Source organism: Carassius auratus, chromosome 9 (assembly GCF_003368295.1).
Source record: "Carassius auratus strain Wakin chromosome 9, ASM336829v1, whole genome shotgun sequence".
In the NCBI taxonomy this organism is placed as follows: domain Eukaryota; kingdom Metazoa; phylum Chordata; class Actinopteri; order Cypriniformes; family Cyprinidae; genus Carassius; species Carassius auratus.
This window is the reverse complement of record NC_039251.1, coordinates 4,167,497-4,186,709: the sequence shown is the minus strand read 5'-3', so window position 1 is coordinate 4,186,709 and position 19,213 is coordinate 4,167,497. Positions and strand designations below refer to the sequence as shown.

Genomic DNA, 19,213 nt, shown 5'->3' with positions numbered 1-19,213 from the left:
AAAGCAGCAATACAAATACAGACTCACAAGGTTTTCTTTTTGTTTTTTACACTGTGAAAATACAGAATTTATTCTTTTGTATTTGAACAAATACTGCAACATTCTTAAAGCAAGCAGCAAACTTGATATTTTGATACTTGCTTTTTTATTATTTCACTTGTTGATGCCTAATATATTTATATTCAAGCATTTTGTAACTGATAACAAATTAAAAGTTACTCTTATTTTGTGTTAGCTTATTTAAAGTGCAAAAAAAAAATCACAATTTATTCTTACTTATTTCTTCTTGTCATGTTCAAATATTGAAATATGAAATACCAGAGATGCCAATTTGATATTAAGAATCCCTCTGGCATATATATGTATTTTGTCTTTGCCATTTATTTATTTATGTATTGTTATATTCAAGATAGAATCTCTGAAAACAAGGGTTCATATTTGATTTGTTTTGACAGCAGGTAAATATTTTATGATGATAAGAATGTTATAACTGTTAAACGAGCCGAGGATCCTCATGAATGGTATATTTAGCTGTGAATGGCCATGTTGCTCATCATTACGTGGTGGACACCACAGATGAGATGTGTTAAGCGCTGCAGATGTCTGGCTGACAGCTTTGTTAATGGCTCTGAGCGTTTAGATGACTGCTGAATGAATGTGCCAGAGTTATACGGACCACGATGTTAGACAGCCTGGACTTTTCTCCCTGCCAGTGAAGACACTGAACATTTCACTGTAATAGATGGTAGAGTGTTTTCACAGCTGCTCCATGGACACAAAAACACCATTAGAACTGCAGTATTGTGGTGGTGTTACAGTTAGACAGCGTGATGTTTTAAGAGCGATGAATGCATTGAAATGCAGAGGTGAATCTGCTAATGATGCACTGAGAAGTGGTTTGAGATTCTACAGGAGTGTTCGGAGATATTTAAGCAATCATAGTTGTGTTATCATTCCAGGATGCTAACAATTGAACCTAGTTTTTGACTAAAAGAGATGATATTTATTAACCACAGACTGCATTTTTTGTGAGTCTGTCCAGTTTAATGAGTCAAACCAAGAAGATATTTGGATAATCCAGAGATGAGAGGACGGTTTTCAGGCTTTTGAAGAGATTCTTAGAGTAAATAAATGTAATCGTGTGTGCAAACACTGACTAAACCACTACCAATCACTACAGAGACACTGTTTGATATGAAAACAAGTCATGAGACAAGGGAACTTAAAATCATTGCAATATTTACTTGCTGATTCAAGCTGATCTAAGAGCAGTGTTTATATTGCAATTACTTTAATTAAATCTGATGATTCTGGTTGGTTACGTGAACTATTGTTACACTGAATGATATTTATTCTGTATATCATGGTACAAATGTATGATAGACAGTATTTTTTGCTCAGAAATGTAAACCTGGATTAAACTTTATGGTTTTGATGCATGAACACCCCTTCTTGTCCTTGACCATATAGTGTCTCTTGCCCTATTGAGTTTATTTCTGATATAAATCCTAATTTCAGTGTGCTGCTCTCTGTCCCTCAGGCGGCTGGATCTGACTGGAATTAAATCAGGATTGAGTTGTGTTTCTGAGACATGGCCGGCTCCGTATCCGTCGACTCGAGGGCTGAAGCAGCCCAACACCAGCAGCAGAAGGAGCTGGTCTGAGGACGAACAGATCTGCAGTCACACATTTGTGAGGATTACTCCTCTGACATGCTTCGTGTGAGAATGATCCTTCAGGTCGTCTCTGTGGTTTGGGGAGTTACGCTCGTCGTTTGTGAGCAAGCACAGTTCACCACCGTCAGCACAAACTACGGGAAGCTGCGTGGACTGCGTGTGGCTCTGGCCAGTGAGATCCTGGGCCCCGTGGAGCAGTATCTGGGCGTCCCGTATGCGATGGCCCCGACTGGAGAGCGACGGTTTCAGGCCCCGGAGCCTCCGGCGTCGTGGCCCGGCATCAGGAACGCCACACAGTTCGCTCCGGTGTGTCCACAGTATCTGGAGGACCGGCTGCTGCTCACAGACATGTTACCGGTGTGGTTTACCGCAAACCTGGACACGGTCGCGACGTACGTACACGAGCAGAGCGAAGACTGTCTGTACCTCAACATCTACGTGCCCACGGAGGAAGGTACGGCTTGCAAAATACATTACTATATATATATTGGAAAGACATGCTCACTGAGGCTGCATTTATTTAATAAAAAATACAGTAAAAATTAGGAAATATTTGTACAGTTTTAAACAGCTGTTTTCTGTGTTAATATCTGTTAATCTGTAATTTATTTCTGGTATATATAGCTGTATTTTTAGCTTCATTACTTCTGTCTTCAGTGTCACATGATCTTCAGAAATATTTCTTGGTACCGAATGACTTATCATCACTGGTTCTCATGCTTTATCCTTGCAAATAATTATTATTATTATTATTATTATTTTGCCATATGACTTCTTGACGAAGGATTGATTACATGCTGCTGTAATAAGTTGAACAGAAGTGTGTCTGTGATGCATTAACATGTTGTCTATAGACAGCTCACTAGCGGCTGGATCATGTGCATGTATTCATGGGATTGCCATGATTTTAATTTCGTGTGTCGCTTCTTGTTTCTCACATAGACGGTAACTAAATATGCTTTTTATTCCTTAAGAAGATGGAATTATGATTTAATAGTTGATGTCCAAACTGTGGCGCTCTGGTAGATTCATCAGTAACTCAAGCATCGCCTCGAGGAGCAGAATATAATGAAACACATGATGAACGATCCACCAGTATATGTGTTTGTGTGTAGATAGATAGATAGATAGATAGACAGACAGACAGTCAGACAGACAGACAGACAGAGAGACACACAGACAGACAGTCGGATAGATGGATGGATGGATGGATGGATGGATGGATAGATGGATGGATGGATGGATGGATGGATAGATGGATGGATGGATGGATAGATGGATAGATGGATAGATGGATGGATGGATGGATAGATGGATGGATGGATGGATGGATGGATAGATGGATGGATGGATGGATAGATGGATAGATGGATAGATGGATGGATAGATAGATAGATAGATAGATAGATAGATAGATAGATAGATAGATAGATAGATAGATAGATAGATAGATAGATAGATAAGTCTATAAGTATCTATAATGCTGTTTGTAATGTAAATCAGTGAGATCTTTATAACAGAACAGCAGATATTGATATAAACTGATCTGAATATGAGTCTGCGCTCTATATCTCCAGTAATGTGTGTCAGTGAGATGAGATGTAAATGATCCGCACATATAACACAGTGATTGAGAGCTGAAGAAATCAAGGCTCCTCAGAAGATGTGAGATGTTCTGGAGGATTGTGAAGATCATTCCTCCGCTGAGGAACAGTGAAAGTAAAGCTCCTCAAAAGATCCTGAGGATCAGATCTGAGACTCTGAAACACGACTGATGGAGAATCAAGTGAAGATGAGCTGCTTCAGTCCAGGAAGAGTTCATCTGGAGATATTACTGACCTTATTCTGACCTTTACTTGATCACAATCACTCACGATCTGACACCAGGAGCTTCAGCTGAAGCTGGACATTTGTGAACTTTTATTAAAAAACCTCTAAACCATTAATCAGACGACAGAAGACACGAGGAGATTGAGTTTTGATCATTTCTAGATCATCAATGCTGTGTTTATGTGAAGATAATCTTTGCTAAAGTTGATTTTAATTATCATGAGAATGGTTTGATGAAACGAAGCTCTTTTAACGCTCCTGGGAAACACGTTAACTTATAAGAGTAAACATCCTCTTTCTCATTAAACACTGTTTCAGATTTCATACTTAATGGAGACATCAGCAGTTTTTCATAATTGTCTGGGTTTTGACTTCCGTCAGTAGTGAACAGAAATGCTCCAGTGTTTTCTGTTTAATATCTCGTGTCTAATGGAGAACGTAATGACTTAATGGATGTGATATAAAACACCAGCAGCTAAAAGCTTGCGAGGAAACGCCCAGAAATGACCTCAGACGACTCTATTAAACACAAAAACGTTCATATATTTCCTCTAAATGCACAGAGACTGAGATGAATTAATGGAAGAGTTCATCTGTCAGTGTTTACTGCAGTCATTGCTGAGGGTTTATTTCTGCCTGATCTGTTCTCTGAAGAGACTGTGATTTCTTTCTGTTTCAGAAGCACATGAAGACACGGGCTTGAAGCCGGTCATGGTTTACATTCACGGCGGCTCATACGTGGAGGGAACGGGGAACATGATGGACGGCAGCGTCCTGGCCAGCTACGGTCACGTGATCGTCGTGACCGTGAACTACCGGCTCGGGGTGCTGGGTGAGTCCAGAAACTGATTCACACCGCCATCAGGATCTCACTTACACCGCTGCTGAAAGAAATGAGTGCTTTAATTCATCAAGGATGCATTCATTTGATCAAAAGAGTCAATAAAGACATGATACAAAAAGATAAAAAAAATAAATGCTGTTCTTTTGAACTTTCTGTTCATCAGTGAATCCTGAAAAATTAATATTGTGCAGCAAATCAGCATATTAGAATCAGTGTTGTTTTACTATCACTGAGATATAGTTTTTATTAATACATTGAATCCATTTTTGTCATTTTCATTTTAGTAAAAAAAATTGTCCTTTTGTTGTGTTTTTGTGATTTTTATTATTATTATTTTATTTAATATCTTATTTATTTTATTTTATTTTATTACAGGTAACAAATTTATTTCATGTGTTTGGTTTTAGTTAGGTATATATATATATATATAGTTAATGGTTATTTTATTTCAAGTAACAAAAATGTTTTTATGTTTTTAATTTTAGTTAAATATTTTTTTCTTTTATATTTTTTATATTTTATATTATTTTTGTTAATGGTTATTTTAGTTCAAGTAACTTTAAGTAATGTTTTTTTTATGTTTTTAGTTTTTGTAAATGATAAGAATTCTTCTGAAGGATCACGTGACTGATGCTAAAAATTCAGCTTTGATCACAGAAATAAATTATATTTTAACACATTGTCACATAGAAAACAGGTATTTTAAGTGATATTTTACAATATTTGAAATATTTTTGATCAAATAAATCTACTCTTGGTAAACAAAGGAGATGTCTTTATTTTTAGTTTTGTTCATATAAGCTGAAGATAATGTCACCTGTAAAGGCACAGTACATCAGAGATGACGTTAGAAAGCCTCAGGTGGTCATCTTTTATTCATTTTCACAATGAAGGTTGTTACTGCAAGGTTGCTATTACAAGTTCTGCCAAAAATGGATTCCTCTTCATACAATAAAGCTTTTCTAACTCTGTTTCTTTGAACAGAAGAACACGGTGAGGATTTAAAAGATTATTAAAACACAAAGAACACATATAAACACGAACACAAAGCAGCTCTCGCACTCAGAGAGTTTTAATTTGCATTCTAAGTGTGCAGATTTATGATTCATTCGATTTGAATTCACACATCCAGTTTATAATATTCATATGTTCGGTGCAGAACAATTTATTTTATATCTTTGTATTTCTTTTTATTTCTTTTGGATGCGGTGACCTTGGTGAATTCAGCAGATACTGTCTCTCTTTCTCATCAAAATATTGAAGCAGTTTTCATTTGGAGGTTCTGAGGTTCTTGGCACTGATTTAAAGATGAAAAATCACGCTTTTAATAACATCCCTCTTTTAAGAAGGAGAAGCCGTGTGGAATTAGATCCAAACACTTCCCAGAGGCACTTTAGGTCATAATCATCAGATCATTTGTACCAAATGATTTGAACAAAGCATCTCCTTATTATTGAGTTATGTTCAGAACGAGCTGGATGAAGAGATGGATGTCTCAAGTCCATCATTAAATTCACATTCAAAATTGTTGTGATTAACAAATATTGTCCAAAATACACTCTACCAGTCAAAAGTCTAGAACAATTGTGATTGACAATAATCAGAAATGTTTCTTGAGCAATAAATCATCATATTATTCTGATTTCTGAAGATCATGTGACACTGAAGACTGGAGGAATGATGCTGAAAATACAGCGGAGCATCACAGAAATAAATTACACTTTAACAGAGATTCACAGAAATCAGATGTTTTAGATTCTAGTAATATTTCAGAATTCTTTCAGTATTTTTGGTCAATAAATGCAGCTTTGCTGAGCAGAAGAGGAACAATAGCAGTATATATAAACCCATATTGGATTGATCTTGGAGTGGTTAGATGGAGCTGGCCGCAGGGTATTTCATATCAAGGTCTAGAGATCCTTGTGTCCTCTCTCTCTGGCTCCAGTTGTTCAGAGATGATCTCAGACTCAGAGTGTTTTCATGGACTGATGATCCAGCAGGGACAGATCCAGGCTGGAGGTCTGAGGAGAAGGACACATCTTCATCTGTCAGCGTCTGTTTGAGCGAGCGGCGTCTCACGACTCTCCTGATCGTCTGATCCTTCCACAGAGAAATTCAGCTGACGTTTCATGAAATCTCAAGGCTAAACATGTATGTTGTAAAGACGGGCGTAAGTGACTGATCTGCTCAGATGTTGGTGATTACAGATAACAGAGCTCATTTGAAGCCAGAAAGTCCATTACATCTGTTTTACATCCCTTTTCTTTTAATCTTTCTTATGTTATATTTCCTAAAATGCTGCTTTGGAGTAAAACTGTCTAGTGAAAACTGAACTGAACTGAACTGAAATACACTACTGTTTAAAGAAGTCTCGTCTGCTCAGAAAGTCTGCATTTATTTGATCAAAAATACTGAAAATAAATTGTATTTTTATTACAGTTTAAACAGCTGTTTTCTGTGTGAATATGTGTTATAATGTATTTTATTTCTGTGATGCACCGCTGTATTTTCAGCATCATTCCTCCAGTCTTCAGTGTCACATGATCTCCAGAAATCATGAAAATATGATGATTTACTGCTCGAGAAACATTTCTGATTATTATCAATGTTGAACACAGTTGTGCTGCACAATATTTCTGTGGAAACTGTGATAGATTTTATTTCTCAGGATTCACAGATGAACAAAGTTCAGCAGAACAGCATTTATTTGAAACAGAAATCTTTTTTAACATTATATAAACACCTTTACTGGCACTTATGATCAATTTAATGTGATTTAAATAACATCACAAGGGCATTTTGAAAATGTTTATCTCTCAACATTATGAGAACATATGTTAAATATTAATATAATTAAAATAATAAATAATAAATAAGACTTTTGTTTCTTTCTGTATACAGTTAACTACATTGCAAATATTATCTACCCCATATTTGTATTTTCTACAACTTATGCAAATTTAGCCTTTTTTTTTTACTTTTGTTTGAGTTTTTATACTTGTATATTATTTTTATTTTTTACAATTATTTATTTTTTTTATTTTTATTAACATTTCAAGTTAAACTAAACGAAAAAAAAAAAATGCCAATATCAAATAGAGTTAGCTGACTTTTTAAGGTGGATATGCACAATAGTATATATTTTTATAGTGTATATAATTCATCTTCTCATCTGCACTTCTCACTGGAGAAGCGTCTCTGATGGATTCAGCGTTGGGAAAACAAGCGGTACGAGTCTCATTTAGTGCATGATAAATGCTGCTTCCCTCACGGCATTGTGCCACAAAATCAGCAGATGACATCAGAATCCATCTCATTAGACATCAGATGTTAAAGAGCTCGTTTAGCTCCTCTCTGTCATAGATAAGCAGAACAGCCCGGTCTTTGTGGGAATGGCTGCATGGCTCATTGAAGGACTCCAGTGTTTATTCCTCTCGAATAAATTGTCCAGTTGAAAGTCCTACATCACGGACGAGGACTTCAATTAACCTTTATCAAGAGCTGGCCTGGAGTCAGGAGATGTGTGTGCATCACAGGTGAAGGTCAGCCAAAGCGGTTTTTATTTGTGCACGGTGCTGGAATTAATAATGCAGCGTCTTCAGAGATGCACCAACATGATGGATGAAGCTCATCAATAAATAACACAAAATTATTGACAAGGAGTTTAGGCACTGCACTTTAGTTTTTTTCCAGGTGAAAGTGCTTGAGCTAAAGGAAGGATAAATGCATTAACAGGTTTTTAGTGTCGTGGTGATCTACCTGAAGATTGTGACAGATGACAGTGTTGATCCTCGAGGACAGATTGAAGGGAGATTGAGTTTGCGGTTTCATATCTCACGCTGCTCATGATACTTACATCGAGAGAGCGTGTGGGGGATTTCAGACGTAGACGTGACGTAACCGCTGAAGACCAGTGAAATGAACAGACAGTTAATGTTAATTATAACAATTGATGTTTCGTTTAAAGAATTACCTGCATTAATTTTCATTGCAGAAGCTAGAGCAGCAAAATGGGATTTTTTTTTTTTAATTTCTAAGTATATCTAAATGTAATATGCAAGTACATGCAATACAGTATATGATAAGATCTTAAAAAAAGTTTCCAAAATGATTTTTGACAGTCAAAAAATACAGTCCAAAAATTATAATTTCTTTATTAATTCTTCTTCTTCTTGTATTTTTTGTATAATTATTTAGATTTGTTTTTTGTTGTTGCATTTTCGGTTTTAATTTTAATTTTAGTAAAAGTATTTAATTTAGTTTTTAGTCTGTATATATACATAATAATATAATATATAATATATATATATATATATATTATTTATATATTTATATATATAAATTATTTAAGTTTAAAGATTTAGTATTTTTGTTTTTTAAGGCATATCTATTTATTTACATAATAAATAATTTATATATTATATAATATTATATAATTTTATTTTGGTTTTCATTTTAGTTTGTTACTTTGTTTAATTAAACTATTAAATGAAATGTTACCTTGTCAACTAACTTATATATATATATATATATATATTTTTTTTTTTATTATTATTATTTTTGTTATCAGTTAACAAAAATGTATTTTGTCTTTTTAATGTATGACTAATACATATATGTAGTTTGTATTAATTTGAATTTATTTTAGTTTTAATTCTATTTTGTATTTAATTTTAATTTTAATAAAGTTACAAATATATTATACTGTACAGGTCCTTCTCAAAAAATTAGCATATTGTGATAAAAGTTCATTATTTTCCATAATGTAATGATAAAAATTAAACTTTCATATATTTTAGATTCATTGCACACCAACTGAAATATTTCAGGTCTTTTATTGTTTTAATACTGATGAAACACCTGCAAAAGATTCCTGAGGCTTTTAAAAACTCCCAGCCTGGTTCATTACTCAAAACCGCAATCATGGGTAAGACTGCTGACCTGACTGCTGTCCAGAAGGCCATCATTGACACCCTCAAGCGAGAGAGTAAGACACAGAAAGACATTTCTGAATGAATAGGCTGTTCCGAGAGTGCTGTATCAAGGCACCTCAGTGGAAAGTCTGTGGGAAAGAAAAGTGTGGCAAAAAATGCTGCACAACGAGAAGAGGTGACCGGACCCTGAGGAAGATTGTGGAGAAGGACCGATTCCAGACCTTGGGGGACCTGAGGAAGCAGTGGACTGAGTCTGGAGTAGAAACATCCAGAGCCACCGTGCACAGGCGTGTGCAGGAAATGGGCTACAGAGAAGCAGCACTGGACTGTTGCTCAGTGCTCCAAAGTACTTTTTTCGGATGAAAGCAAATTTTGCATGTCATTCGGAAATCAAGGTGCCAGAGTCTGGAGGAAGACTGGGGAGAAGGAAATGCCAAAATGCCTGAAGTCCAGTGTCAAGTACCCACAGTCAGTGATGGTCTGGGGTGCCATGTCAGCTGCTGGTGTTGGTCCACTGTGTTTTATCAAGGGCAGGGTCAATGCAGCTAGCTATCAGGAGATTTTGGAGCACTTCATGCTTCCATCTGCTGAAAAGCTTTATGGAGATGAAGATTTCGTTTTTCAGCACGACCTGGCACCTGCTCACAGTGCCAAAACCACTGGTAAATGGTTTACTGACCATGGTATTACTGTGCTCAATTGGCCTGCCAACTCTCCAGACCTGAACCCCATAGAGACTCTGTGGGATATTGTGAAGAGAAAGTTGAGAGACGCATGACCCAACACTCTGGATGAGCTTAAGGCTGCTATCGAAGCATCCTGGGCCTCCATAACACCTCAGCAGTGCCACAGGCTGATTGCCTCCATGCCACGCCACATTGAAGCAGTCATTTCTGCAAAAGGATTCCCGACCAAGTATTGAGTGCATAACTGAACATAATTATTTGAAGGTTGACTTTTTTTGTATTAAAAACACTTTTCTTTTATTGGTCGGATGAAATATGCTAATTTTTTGAGATAGGAATTTAGGGTTTTCATGAGCTGTATGCCAAAATCATCAGTATTAAAACGATAAAAGACCTGAAATATTTCAGTTGGTGTGCAATGAATCTAAAATATATGAAAGTTTAATTTTTATCATTACATTATGGAAAATAATGAACTTTTATCACAATATGCAAATTCTTTGAGAAGGAGTTGTACATCTTGTCTTTTATTCCAGTTATTGTTTGTTTGTTTGTTTTTGTTTTAGTTGATTCAGTGATTCTAAGTTTTCATAATCCCAATAAACCTCATTTAAAAAGAGATGAATATCTGAACTTGTGCACTGCAGTGTGTCCTGATCTCTCAGCTGTCTCTGTGTTTCAGGTTTCCTCAGCACTGGTGATCAAGCAGCCAAAGGGAACTACGGTCTGCTGGATCAGATCCAGGCTCTGCGCTGGGTGAAGGAGAACATTCAGGCTTTCAATGGCGATCCGGAGCGAGTGACCATCTTCGGCTCTGGAGCAGGAGCCTCCTGCGTCAGTCTGCTGACCCTCTCGCACTACTCTGAAGGTCTGCTGGAGATCTCAAGATGAAGTGCATCAATATATAGGGCTAGGGATTAATCAAAATTCTGAAATCACACTTTATAAATTGCATAGTAAATTCAGAGTAAATGCTGCTCTACACAAACATGTCAACTTGAGCTTAGGTCATTTATAACATGCATTTGGGAACACAACAAATGCAAACCATCTTCCCAAACTTGTAATGAGAAGTGCTGATCAACAAAAGAGAAGTTTTAATGGCTCCCTGTGGTATTTCATTTGTTTATTTTTTAATCTAAAGTGCCTTGCAAATGAAAAATATAACAAGCCATTCATCTTAGGGAGGCAATAAACACTAGAAGTGCAAGCAATACAAAGTTTGAAGTATTGTTAAGAAAAGTATTAGCTATAACAGGGAGAACATTACATCAAAATAAAAGTTTGATGGTTTAAATATTTTCTTTACAGTTGTATGTATATATTTTACAGTATGTATGCATGTAAAATAAAACAATTATTATATAATTTGTTAAATACTTAATTTCAGTGAAATATTGCAATAATAATAATACCTAAAATAATATTTAATAATAATAATAATAATAATAATTAGTTTGTAGACATAGATATATAATCACAAAATTATTAATATTATAATTTATAAATAATCGCAAAAACAAATGCAGCAAACCTGGATTAAAAAAAAAGAATCACAATAAAAGTACAAGTACAAGTAATACTTCTTTTTTTATATAATTCATTATTTTATTAATATTTTTATTTTTAATAGCAATAATAATAATAATAATATTTTTTTATTTTTATCAATATTTATATATAATCACAAAATTATTTATATGATAATTGACATAATAGATGCGCTACAAACCTGGATTTGTTTTTTTTATCAGAAAAACACAATATTTCTTATTTTTTTGTATCTAGTGTTTTGGTGTTATAAAAGTATTATTTTACCAACATTTTAGGGGTTTATTATTATTATTAAGCCATATTGATATTTAATAACCAAAGTTTTAGTATTGTAATTGACATAGAAACAGAATAACATTGCAAACCAGGATTTATTTTAAAACGCAATTGCAGTATTTATTAGTATACATTTTCCCCAGTCTTATTGAAGAATCATGGTATTTAAATGTTAAAATTTTTGTATTATTCTGACAGCGAGCATTTCTGTCCCAGATCTGTTTCAGAAAGCTATCATCCAGAGTGGGACGGCTCTCTCCAGCTGGGCCGTCAACTACCAGCCGGCCAAGTACACGCGCATGCTGGCCGAGAAGGTGGGCTGCAACGAAGACGACACAGTCGAGCTGATCGAGTGCCTCCAAAACAAAAACTACAAGGAGCTGATTGAGCAGAACATCACCCCCTCTAAATACCACATCGCCTTCGGACCCGTGATCGATGGAGACGTCATTCCAGATGACCCACAGATCCTCATGGAACAGGGAGAGTTCCTCAACTATGATATAATGCTAGGAGTAAACCAGGGCGAAGGCTACAAGTTCGTAGACGGGATCTTAGACAGCGAGGATAGAATAACAAGCAATGACTTTGAGTTTGCCATATCAGAATTTGTCGACCATTTGTACGGCTATCCAGAAGGAAAGGACACCCTGCGGGAAACCATAAAGTTCATGTACACAGACTGGGCTGATAGGGAAAACCCAGAGATGCGACGAAAAACACTGGTTGCACTTTTCACAGATCACCAGTGGGTGGCACCAGCCGTTGCGACGGCAGACCTGCATGCGCAGTACGGATCGCCAACATACTTTTATGCCTTTTATCACCACTGCCAGAGCGACATGAAGCCCGCCTGGGCCGATTCGGCACACGGAGACGAACTTCCATACGTTTTCGGCATCCCCATGATCGGCCCCACGGATCTCTTCAACTGCAACTTCTCCAAGAATGACATCATGTTGAGTGCCGTGGTCATGACATACTGGACGAACTTCGCCAAAACTGGGTGAGTAGTAACTGATATGTTTAATAAAACTATATTTAATAAAATGCTTAAAGAAAATAGTTTTAATAAAATATAAAAAATCTGTCAAACTGCATAAAGGCTGCAGGTTAACTTTTTCAATTTAAAATGGATAAATGGAATAAATGGATTTTATTTAAATGGATAAATTAATACATTAATTTATAAATTAATTATAAATTATATATAGAATCACATGATTGATTGTTACTGGAGCATTACTAGGTTTCAGTTATTTTAACATGTTATTAGGTTGTTGCTAGGGTATTCTCGGTGGGTGCTAAAGTGTTGCTTGGCAGTTGGAAGTAAAATCACTAATTGTTCCTTTACTTAATATTTACCCATTAACATTAATCGTTTTTGTTGAGGCAGCTGCTGAGGCATTGCTAGGCAATCAAATGTAGCATCACTAATTGACCCTTCAATTGCTGCTTTCAACTATTTTTTGTTTCTAGGCAGTCACTAGGGTTTTCTGGGTGGTTCCTAGAGTGTTTCTAGGCAGTCAAAAGTAACATCACTAATTGAGCCTTTCATGGCAGCTTTTTTGTTGTTGTTGCTTAGGTGTTGCTAGGCAGTTGATAATGTGGGTGGTTGCTACAGTGTAACTATGCAGTTGCTAGGGTGTTGGCAGGCAATAAAATGTAACATCACTAATTCCGTTCAATTCAAGTTTATTTGTATATATATATAAATATAAATAGTGCTTGTCACGATAAAAATTGTTGCAAAGCAGCTTTACAGAAAATTATGTTTCTGCAATGTATTTGGTGACTATATCAAATTGATGTACATATGGCAGAAATGTACGGTAAAATTCAGTTAATTATGGAATCAAACAGATGATGAACACTAATAAGCAATGATAATATATTGCAGTCAAACTTATAACAAATTTTGGTAGTTCTGTATGTTGTGTCAAGGTTGGCATCATCTGAGGTCCTCTGAGGGTCAGCATCATCTCTTCTCAGGTGTTCTGGATCCAGACTGGAGCTTGTGTAAATCCTAGTTAGCACGGGATGTGAATCCCATGGCAGAAACAGAGAAACAAATAGAGACTTAATCAGCTTAGCTTCTATTCCAGAGTTTGGGAGCCAAATGTGAAAAAGCTCTACCTCCTTTAGTGGCTTTGGTATCGTAGGTACTACTATCAAATGTCCAGAGTTTTGTGACCTTGGGGAGTGTGATGGATTGTAGCGTGGTAGAAGACTAGTTAAGTACGCAGGGGCTAAACCATTAAGGGCCTTTATAGGCAAGAAAAAATATTTTGTAACTGATATTGAACTTAATAGGTAGCCAGTGCAGAGACTGTAAAATTGGGGTAATATGATCATATTTTCTTGACCTGGTAAGGACTCTAGCTGCTGCATTTTTGACTACCTGTAGCTTGTTTATTGAAGATGCAGGACAACCACCTAGAAGTGCATTAAATGGTAAGCGTGATTTGACCAAGTACAACATGTTCCTGGATCAACATCCTTGATTATCCTGGAACAACATTCCAATCAACGAATCAGAAATGAGATATAACTTTTCAGGAAATATCTGTTTTAGGCTAAAAATCAGGGTTAGGTGCTTCTACACCCTAGTATATCAGCTATCATTTCCATCTGTTTTTAGGAATAATTTAAAGGTAGGGTTAGGTTTAGGGGTAGGGATTGGATTAAGTCTATATTTTTGTACAATAATGTTGATCCAGCATCAAAAGATGTTGATCCAGGAACATGTCTTACTTGGCAAAATCACGGTGACGGCATAGTCCAGTCTAGAGGTCATAAATGCATGAACTAGCTTTTCTGCATCAGAAACAGGTAACATGTTTCGTAGCTTGGCAATGTTTCTAAGATGGAAGAATGCTGTTTTCGTAACATGGGAAATATGAAATATGAAATATTTCAAAAGACAAGTTGCTGTTTAAAATAACAACCAGATTTTTGACTGTGGAGGAAGTAACAGTACATCCGTCTAGTTGCAAATTGTAGTCTACTAGATTATGTGTACTGTTTTTTGGTCCGATAAGTAATATCTCTGTCTTATCTGAATTAAATAGGACAAAATTATTGGTCATCCAATCGTTTACATTTTTAAAACACTCTGTTAGCTTAGATAATTTAGAAGTTTAATTTGGTCTTGTTGAGATATATAGCTGAGTATCATCTGCATAACAAAGGAAATTAATTCTTCTAATAATATTACTAAGAGGAAACATGTAAATTGAAAATAGAAGGGGACCTAGGACGGATCCTTGTGGCACTCCATACTTTAATGGAGATAATTAAGATGATTCCCTGTTTAAATAAACAAAATGGTAGTGATCGGAAAGGTAGGATCTAAAGCATCTTAGAGCCTGCCCTTCAATACCTGTATAGTTTTGTAATCGATCTATGAGTATGTCATGATCTATAGTGCCAAACACAGTACTAAGATCAAGCAAAACTAGCAATGAGACGAATCCTTTGTCTGAATCAAGAAGCAAGTAATTTGGAATTTGGACATGTGCTGTTTCTGTACTATGTTGGGGCCTAAAACCTGACTGAAGCACAATTGAGCAGACACAACTTTTTCTAAAATATTTGACATAAATGAAAGATTTGAAATTCGATAAATGAAGCTAAAGTATTACACTGTAGATTCTAAATTTGTTATTGTATTTCTGATGTTATTTATTTTATTAGTAAAGAAATTCATAAATGTATTCATAAATGTATTACTATTAAACAGTGAGGGAATATTTCAAATGGGTGGTGTTTGGTTATTTTTTTCATCTAGCCAAGAGGTTGGTAATCTATGGCACATGATGAAGCTGCAAATAATTTAATATTTGTAAACTTTTAATAATACGTTTTATGATAGAAATGTTAAATGACTGACAGCTATGTCCAGTGATAAAAAATGTTCTAAAATATGGCCATTTTGAGAGAGAGAGAGGGAGAGAGATGAGTAAATTGCATAGACTGCGTCTGTCTCTCCCTACCCCCATGGGTTGAGAAATATAATGTAGCGATTCAGTATCGATTAATAAAAGTCACGTGGCAGCACTGACAAGTTTATGAGCTTCTGAATATTACTTTTTGCACAGCACGATCTCAGATCTCTGTGTGTGAGTGGTGTGTGTGTGAACTGATTTAATGCATTGGCCTTGTCTCACACACACACACACACACACACACACACAAACACACACACACACACATATGGCACACTGTGTATCTGTTATTCACAATAAAAAGGTTTCCGTCCCCTCTGTGCTAAATAAAAACCCAGGATTGTTTTGGTTATTTTCTATGAGTTTGCGTATATACTCGCCCCTGGCAGTTTTTACAGTCTATCTATACCTGGACATACTCTGTTTCAATGCAATAAAAAAAATCCAAGTTAGTTTTCCTCCATTTACACTCAAGATTACAAGTTTCTTTCTTGAGAGAGTGAGTATTACTGTTGTACCATGGCGCAGTACATCAGTTTGATGGGGACAACAGCTTCTAATATATTAGAGAAGATAGTGCCCATGTTGTTAGTCATTTCGACTAGTTCATATGTGTTTATGGGTACACAGACCAGTTGAGATAAATCAGGCAGGTTATTTGTGAATCTGTCTTTGGTGGCTGGAATAGTAGTTCTTCCTGGATGATAACGCAGAGCCATATAATTAATATCAGTAATACACAGCATGCACGATACAAAGAAACAGTCAGTAACATCATCACTTTGAGGTACGATATCTATATCAGTAAGATCGATTCCATGTGATATAATCAAATCTACCATATGATTAAAATGATGAGTCGGCCCAATGGCATTATGCTTGACTCAAAAAGAGCTTATTAAGTCAGTAAACGCAAGTCCTAATGCATCATTTGTACTGTATTACCAATGTGAATGTTAAAATCTGCCACAATTAGTGCTTTATCAACATTTACCAGTAGGTCCTAGAGGAGATCTGAAAATTATTTTAGGAAATCTGTATATGGCCCTTGTGATCTATACACAATAGCCACAGCAAGATATAGAAGAGATCTGTTTTGCATATCTGACAGTGTAACATTAAATAGAGGTATTTCTTACGAGTTAAACCTGTATCCTGTTACAACACCTCCGCCACGACCAGTCTGACGGGGCTCATGCTTATAACAGTAGTTTGGTGGAGTAGACTCATTTAGACCAATATAGTTGGTTTTAGCCAGGTTTCAGTCAAGCAGAGTACATCGAAACTATTATCTGTGATCATTTAATATACAATTACTGCTTTGGGTGTGAGTGATCTAATGTTTATGAGCCCAAACTATAAAACAATTTTTCTTCATTTATTTAGCTTTTTTCTGGTTTAATCACAATCAGATTTTAGACTGCATTAAATGCATATTATGACATGATTATTTAGGGAACATACAGTCTTTATAGACTGGACAGTGCATGTTTCTCTATCATTTAAGCATGCAGAATAAAGCCATCATGGCAGTTATTTGAAAATTGGCTTACTAGTCATATGGAGTTGTGCTTCGAGTTCTGCTTGCTTCCAGAAAAGATTCCATTTATTAACAAAGAGCAGTTTCTGTTCTTTACACCATGACAATAACCAATTGTTTAAAGCAAAAGGTCTACTGAACCTTTCATGTCCTCGTCGATACGTGGGAAGTGATCCTAACACGATGATCATTGTCACGGGGCGATGTGTTGCATAATTGACCCTTCAGTTGCTGCTTTCAGCAATTTATTATTGCTAGGGTATTCTGGGTGGTGGTTATAGTGTTGCTATGCAGTTGCTAGGAAATCAAATGTAACATCACTACTTGGCCATTTAATTGCTCCTTTCAGCTGTTTATTGTTGCTAGGGTGTTGCTAGGCAGTTGTTTGGGTATTCTAAGTGGTTGCTACAATTTTGCTATGTAGTTGCAAGGGCATTGATAGGTTATGTAGCATCACTAATTGACCTTTCAGTTGCTTGTTTCAGCTATTGTTGTTGTTGTTGTTGCAAGGCAGTTGAACTTAACTTCACTAACTAATCCTTTAATTGCTGCATTGGGTATTTTATTTTTAATGAGTTTTGACATTTTAGTATTTGACAACAATGATAAAAAATGCTAATTGAAACATTAACTACTGTACAGATGTTACTTATTGGATGTTGCTTTATTTGTTTTACTGCACAGAGACCCGAATCAGCCAGTTCCTCAAGACACAAAGTTCATCCACACTAAACCAAACCGCTTTGAGGAGGTGGCCTGGTCCAAATACAACCCTAAAGACCAGCTGTACCTGCACATCGGCCTGAAGCCTCGCGTCCGGGACCACTACAGAGCCACCAAGATCGCCTTCTGGCTGGAGTTAGTGCCGCATTTACACAGCATCAACGAACTCTTCCAGTACGTTTCATCAACGACCAAAATACCACCACAGGACACGACGCCATTCTCCTACACCAAACGCCTGTCCAACAAACTCTTGCCATCGACCACCCGCCATCCGCCCGCTCCTCCGGCCAACACCAAACAGATGTCGGAACAGCAGAAGACATCTGAGCACGGCGATGGAACGGTTATCATCGAAGTGCGAGATTATTCAACTGAGCTGAGCGTGACGATCGCAGTCGGTGCGTCTCTGCTCTTCTTAAATATCCTTGCGTTCGCAGCACTCTACTACAAGAAAGACAAACACCGGTTAGAGTTGAGTCGCAGGCACAGTCCACCAAGAAATCTCACAAACGATATCCCCCGTGTGCCAAGCGAGGAGTTTATGCCCCTGCAGATGAAGCAGCTCAGCCACGATCACGATTGTGATTCCCTGCAAGGCCACGATATGATTCAGCTGACCTGTCCTCCGGATTACACACTAGCGTTGCGTCGTTCACCTGACGACATGCCACTGATGACACCAAACACCATCACTATGATTCCTCGCTCTTTTGCTGACTTGCCGCCATCGTATCACAACCCTTTCAATGCATTCGGGAACAGCACTCCGAGCAGCATGGGCCTCCCACATGGACACTCTACAACACGAGTATAACTCGCCACAAGTTGACGGACGATTTAGATGTGCACACAGGTGCTCAAACACAAAAAACTGAGTGTAGGGCTACACAATTAATCTAAATTAAATTGCAAGGGCGATTAATTGCGATTAGACAGAAGTTGTGATTGTCATGTGTATCTTTCAGGGAAGCACGGTTCTGTGATCAGAAGTAAATCCCCATCCGAAGGCCAGAGAAGCATCCATATGCTGATGCACCTCGCAGAAATACCTAAAGCAGTTGCTGAATAAACAGGAGATATATCTGCTTTCAATAATTCAATGTGACTAATAAACATACGACAACCACAATATATGGTTTATCTGAGTTTGTTTTATTATAATTTGTATTATAATAAAGTATATAATAATGCAATGCTAATC

At 36.6% G+C, this 19,213-nt stretch overlaps 2 protein-coding genes across 7 annotated transcripts in view; both read left to right on the top strand.

The window, feature by feature from the left end:
• Positions 1-19,213, top strand: part of LOC113109177 (NACHT, LRR and PYD domains-containing protein 3-like) — a 1,077,877-nt gene that overhangs the window by 802,360 nt on the left and 256,304 nt on the right. The gene's annotated exons all lie outside the window — the stretch shown is intronic.
• LOC113109185 (neuroligin-4, X-linked-like) lies at positions 1,528-19,018 on the top strand. Its single transcript, XM_026272832.1, has 5 exons — positions 1,528-2,129; positions 4,185-4,337; positions 10,652-10,837; positions 12,016-12,805; positions 17,971-19,018. The coding sequence occupies exons 1-5, from the start codon at positions 1,712-1,714 to the stop codon at positions 18,824-18,826; spliced, it is 2,403 nt and encodes an 800-aa protein (XP_026128617.1). The 5' UTR covers positions 1,528-1,711; the 3' UTR covers positions 18,827-19,018.

Bases quoted from the DNA above. Each gene is read 5' to 3' on its own strand.
- LOC113109185 (XM_026272832.1), top strand. From the start codon at position 1,712: ATGCTTCGTGTGAGAATGATCCTTCAGGTCGTCTCTGTGGTTTGGGGA. The intron at 2,130-4,184 runs GTACGGCTTGCA...TTTCTGTTTCAG, and splicing joins CTACGTGCCCACGGAGGAAG to AAGCACATGAAGACACGGGC. The intron at 12,806-17,970 runs GTGAGTAGTAAC...TTTACTGCACAG, and splicing joins ACGAACTTCGCCAAAACTGG to AGACCCGAATCAGCCAGTTC.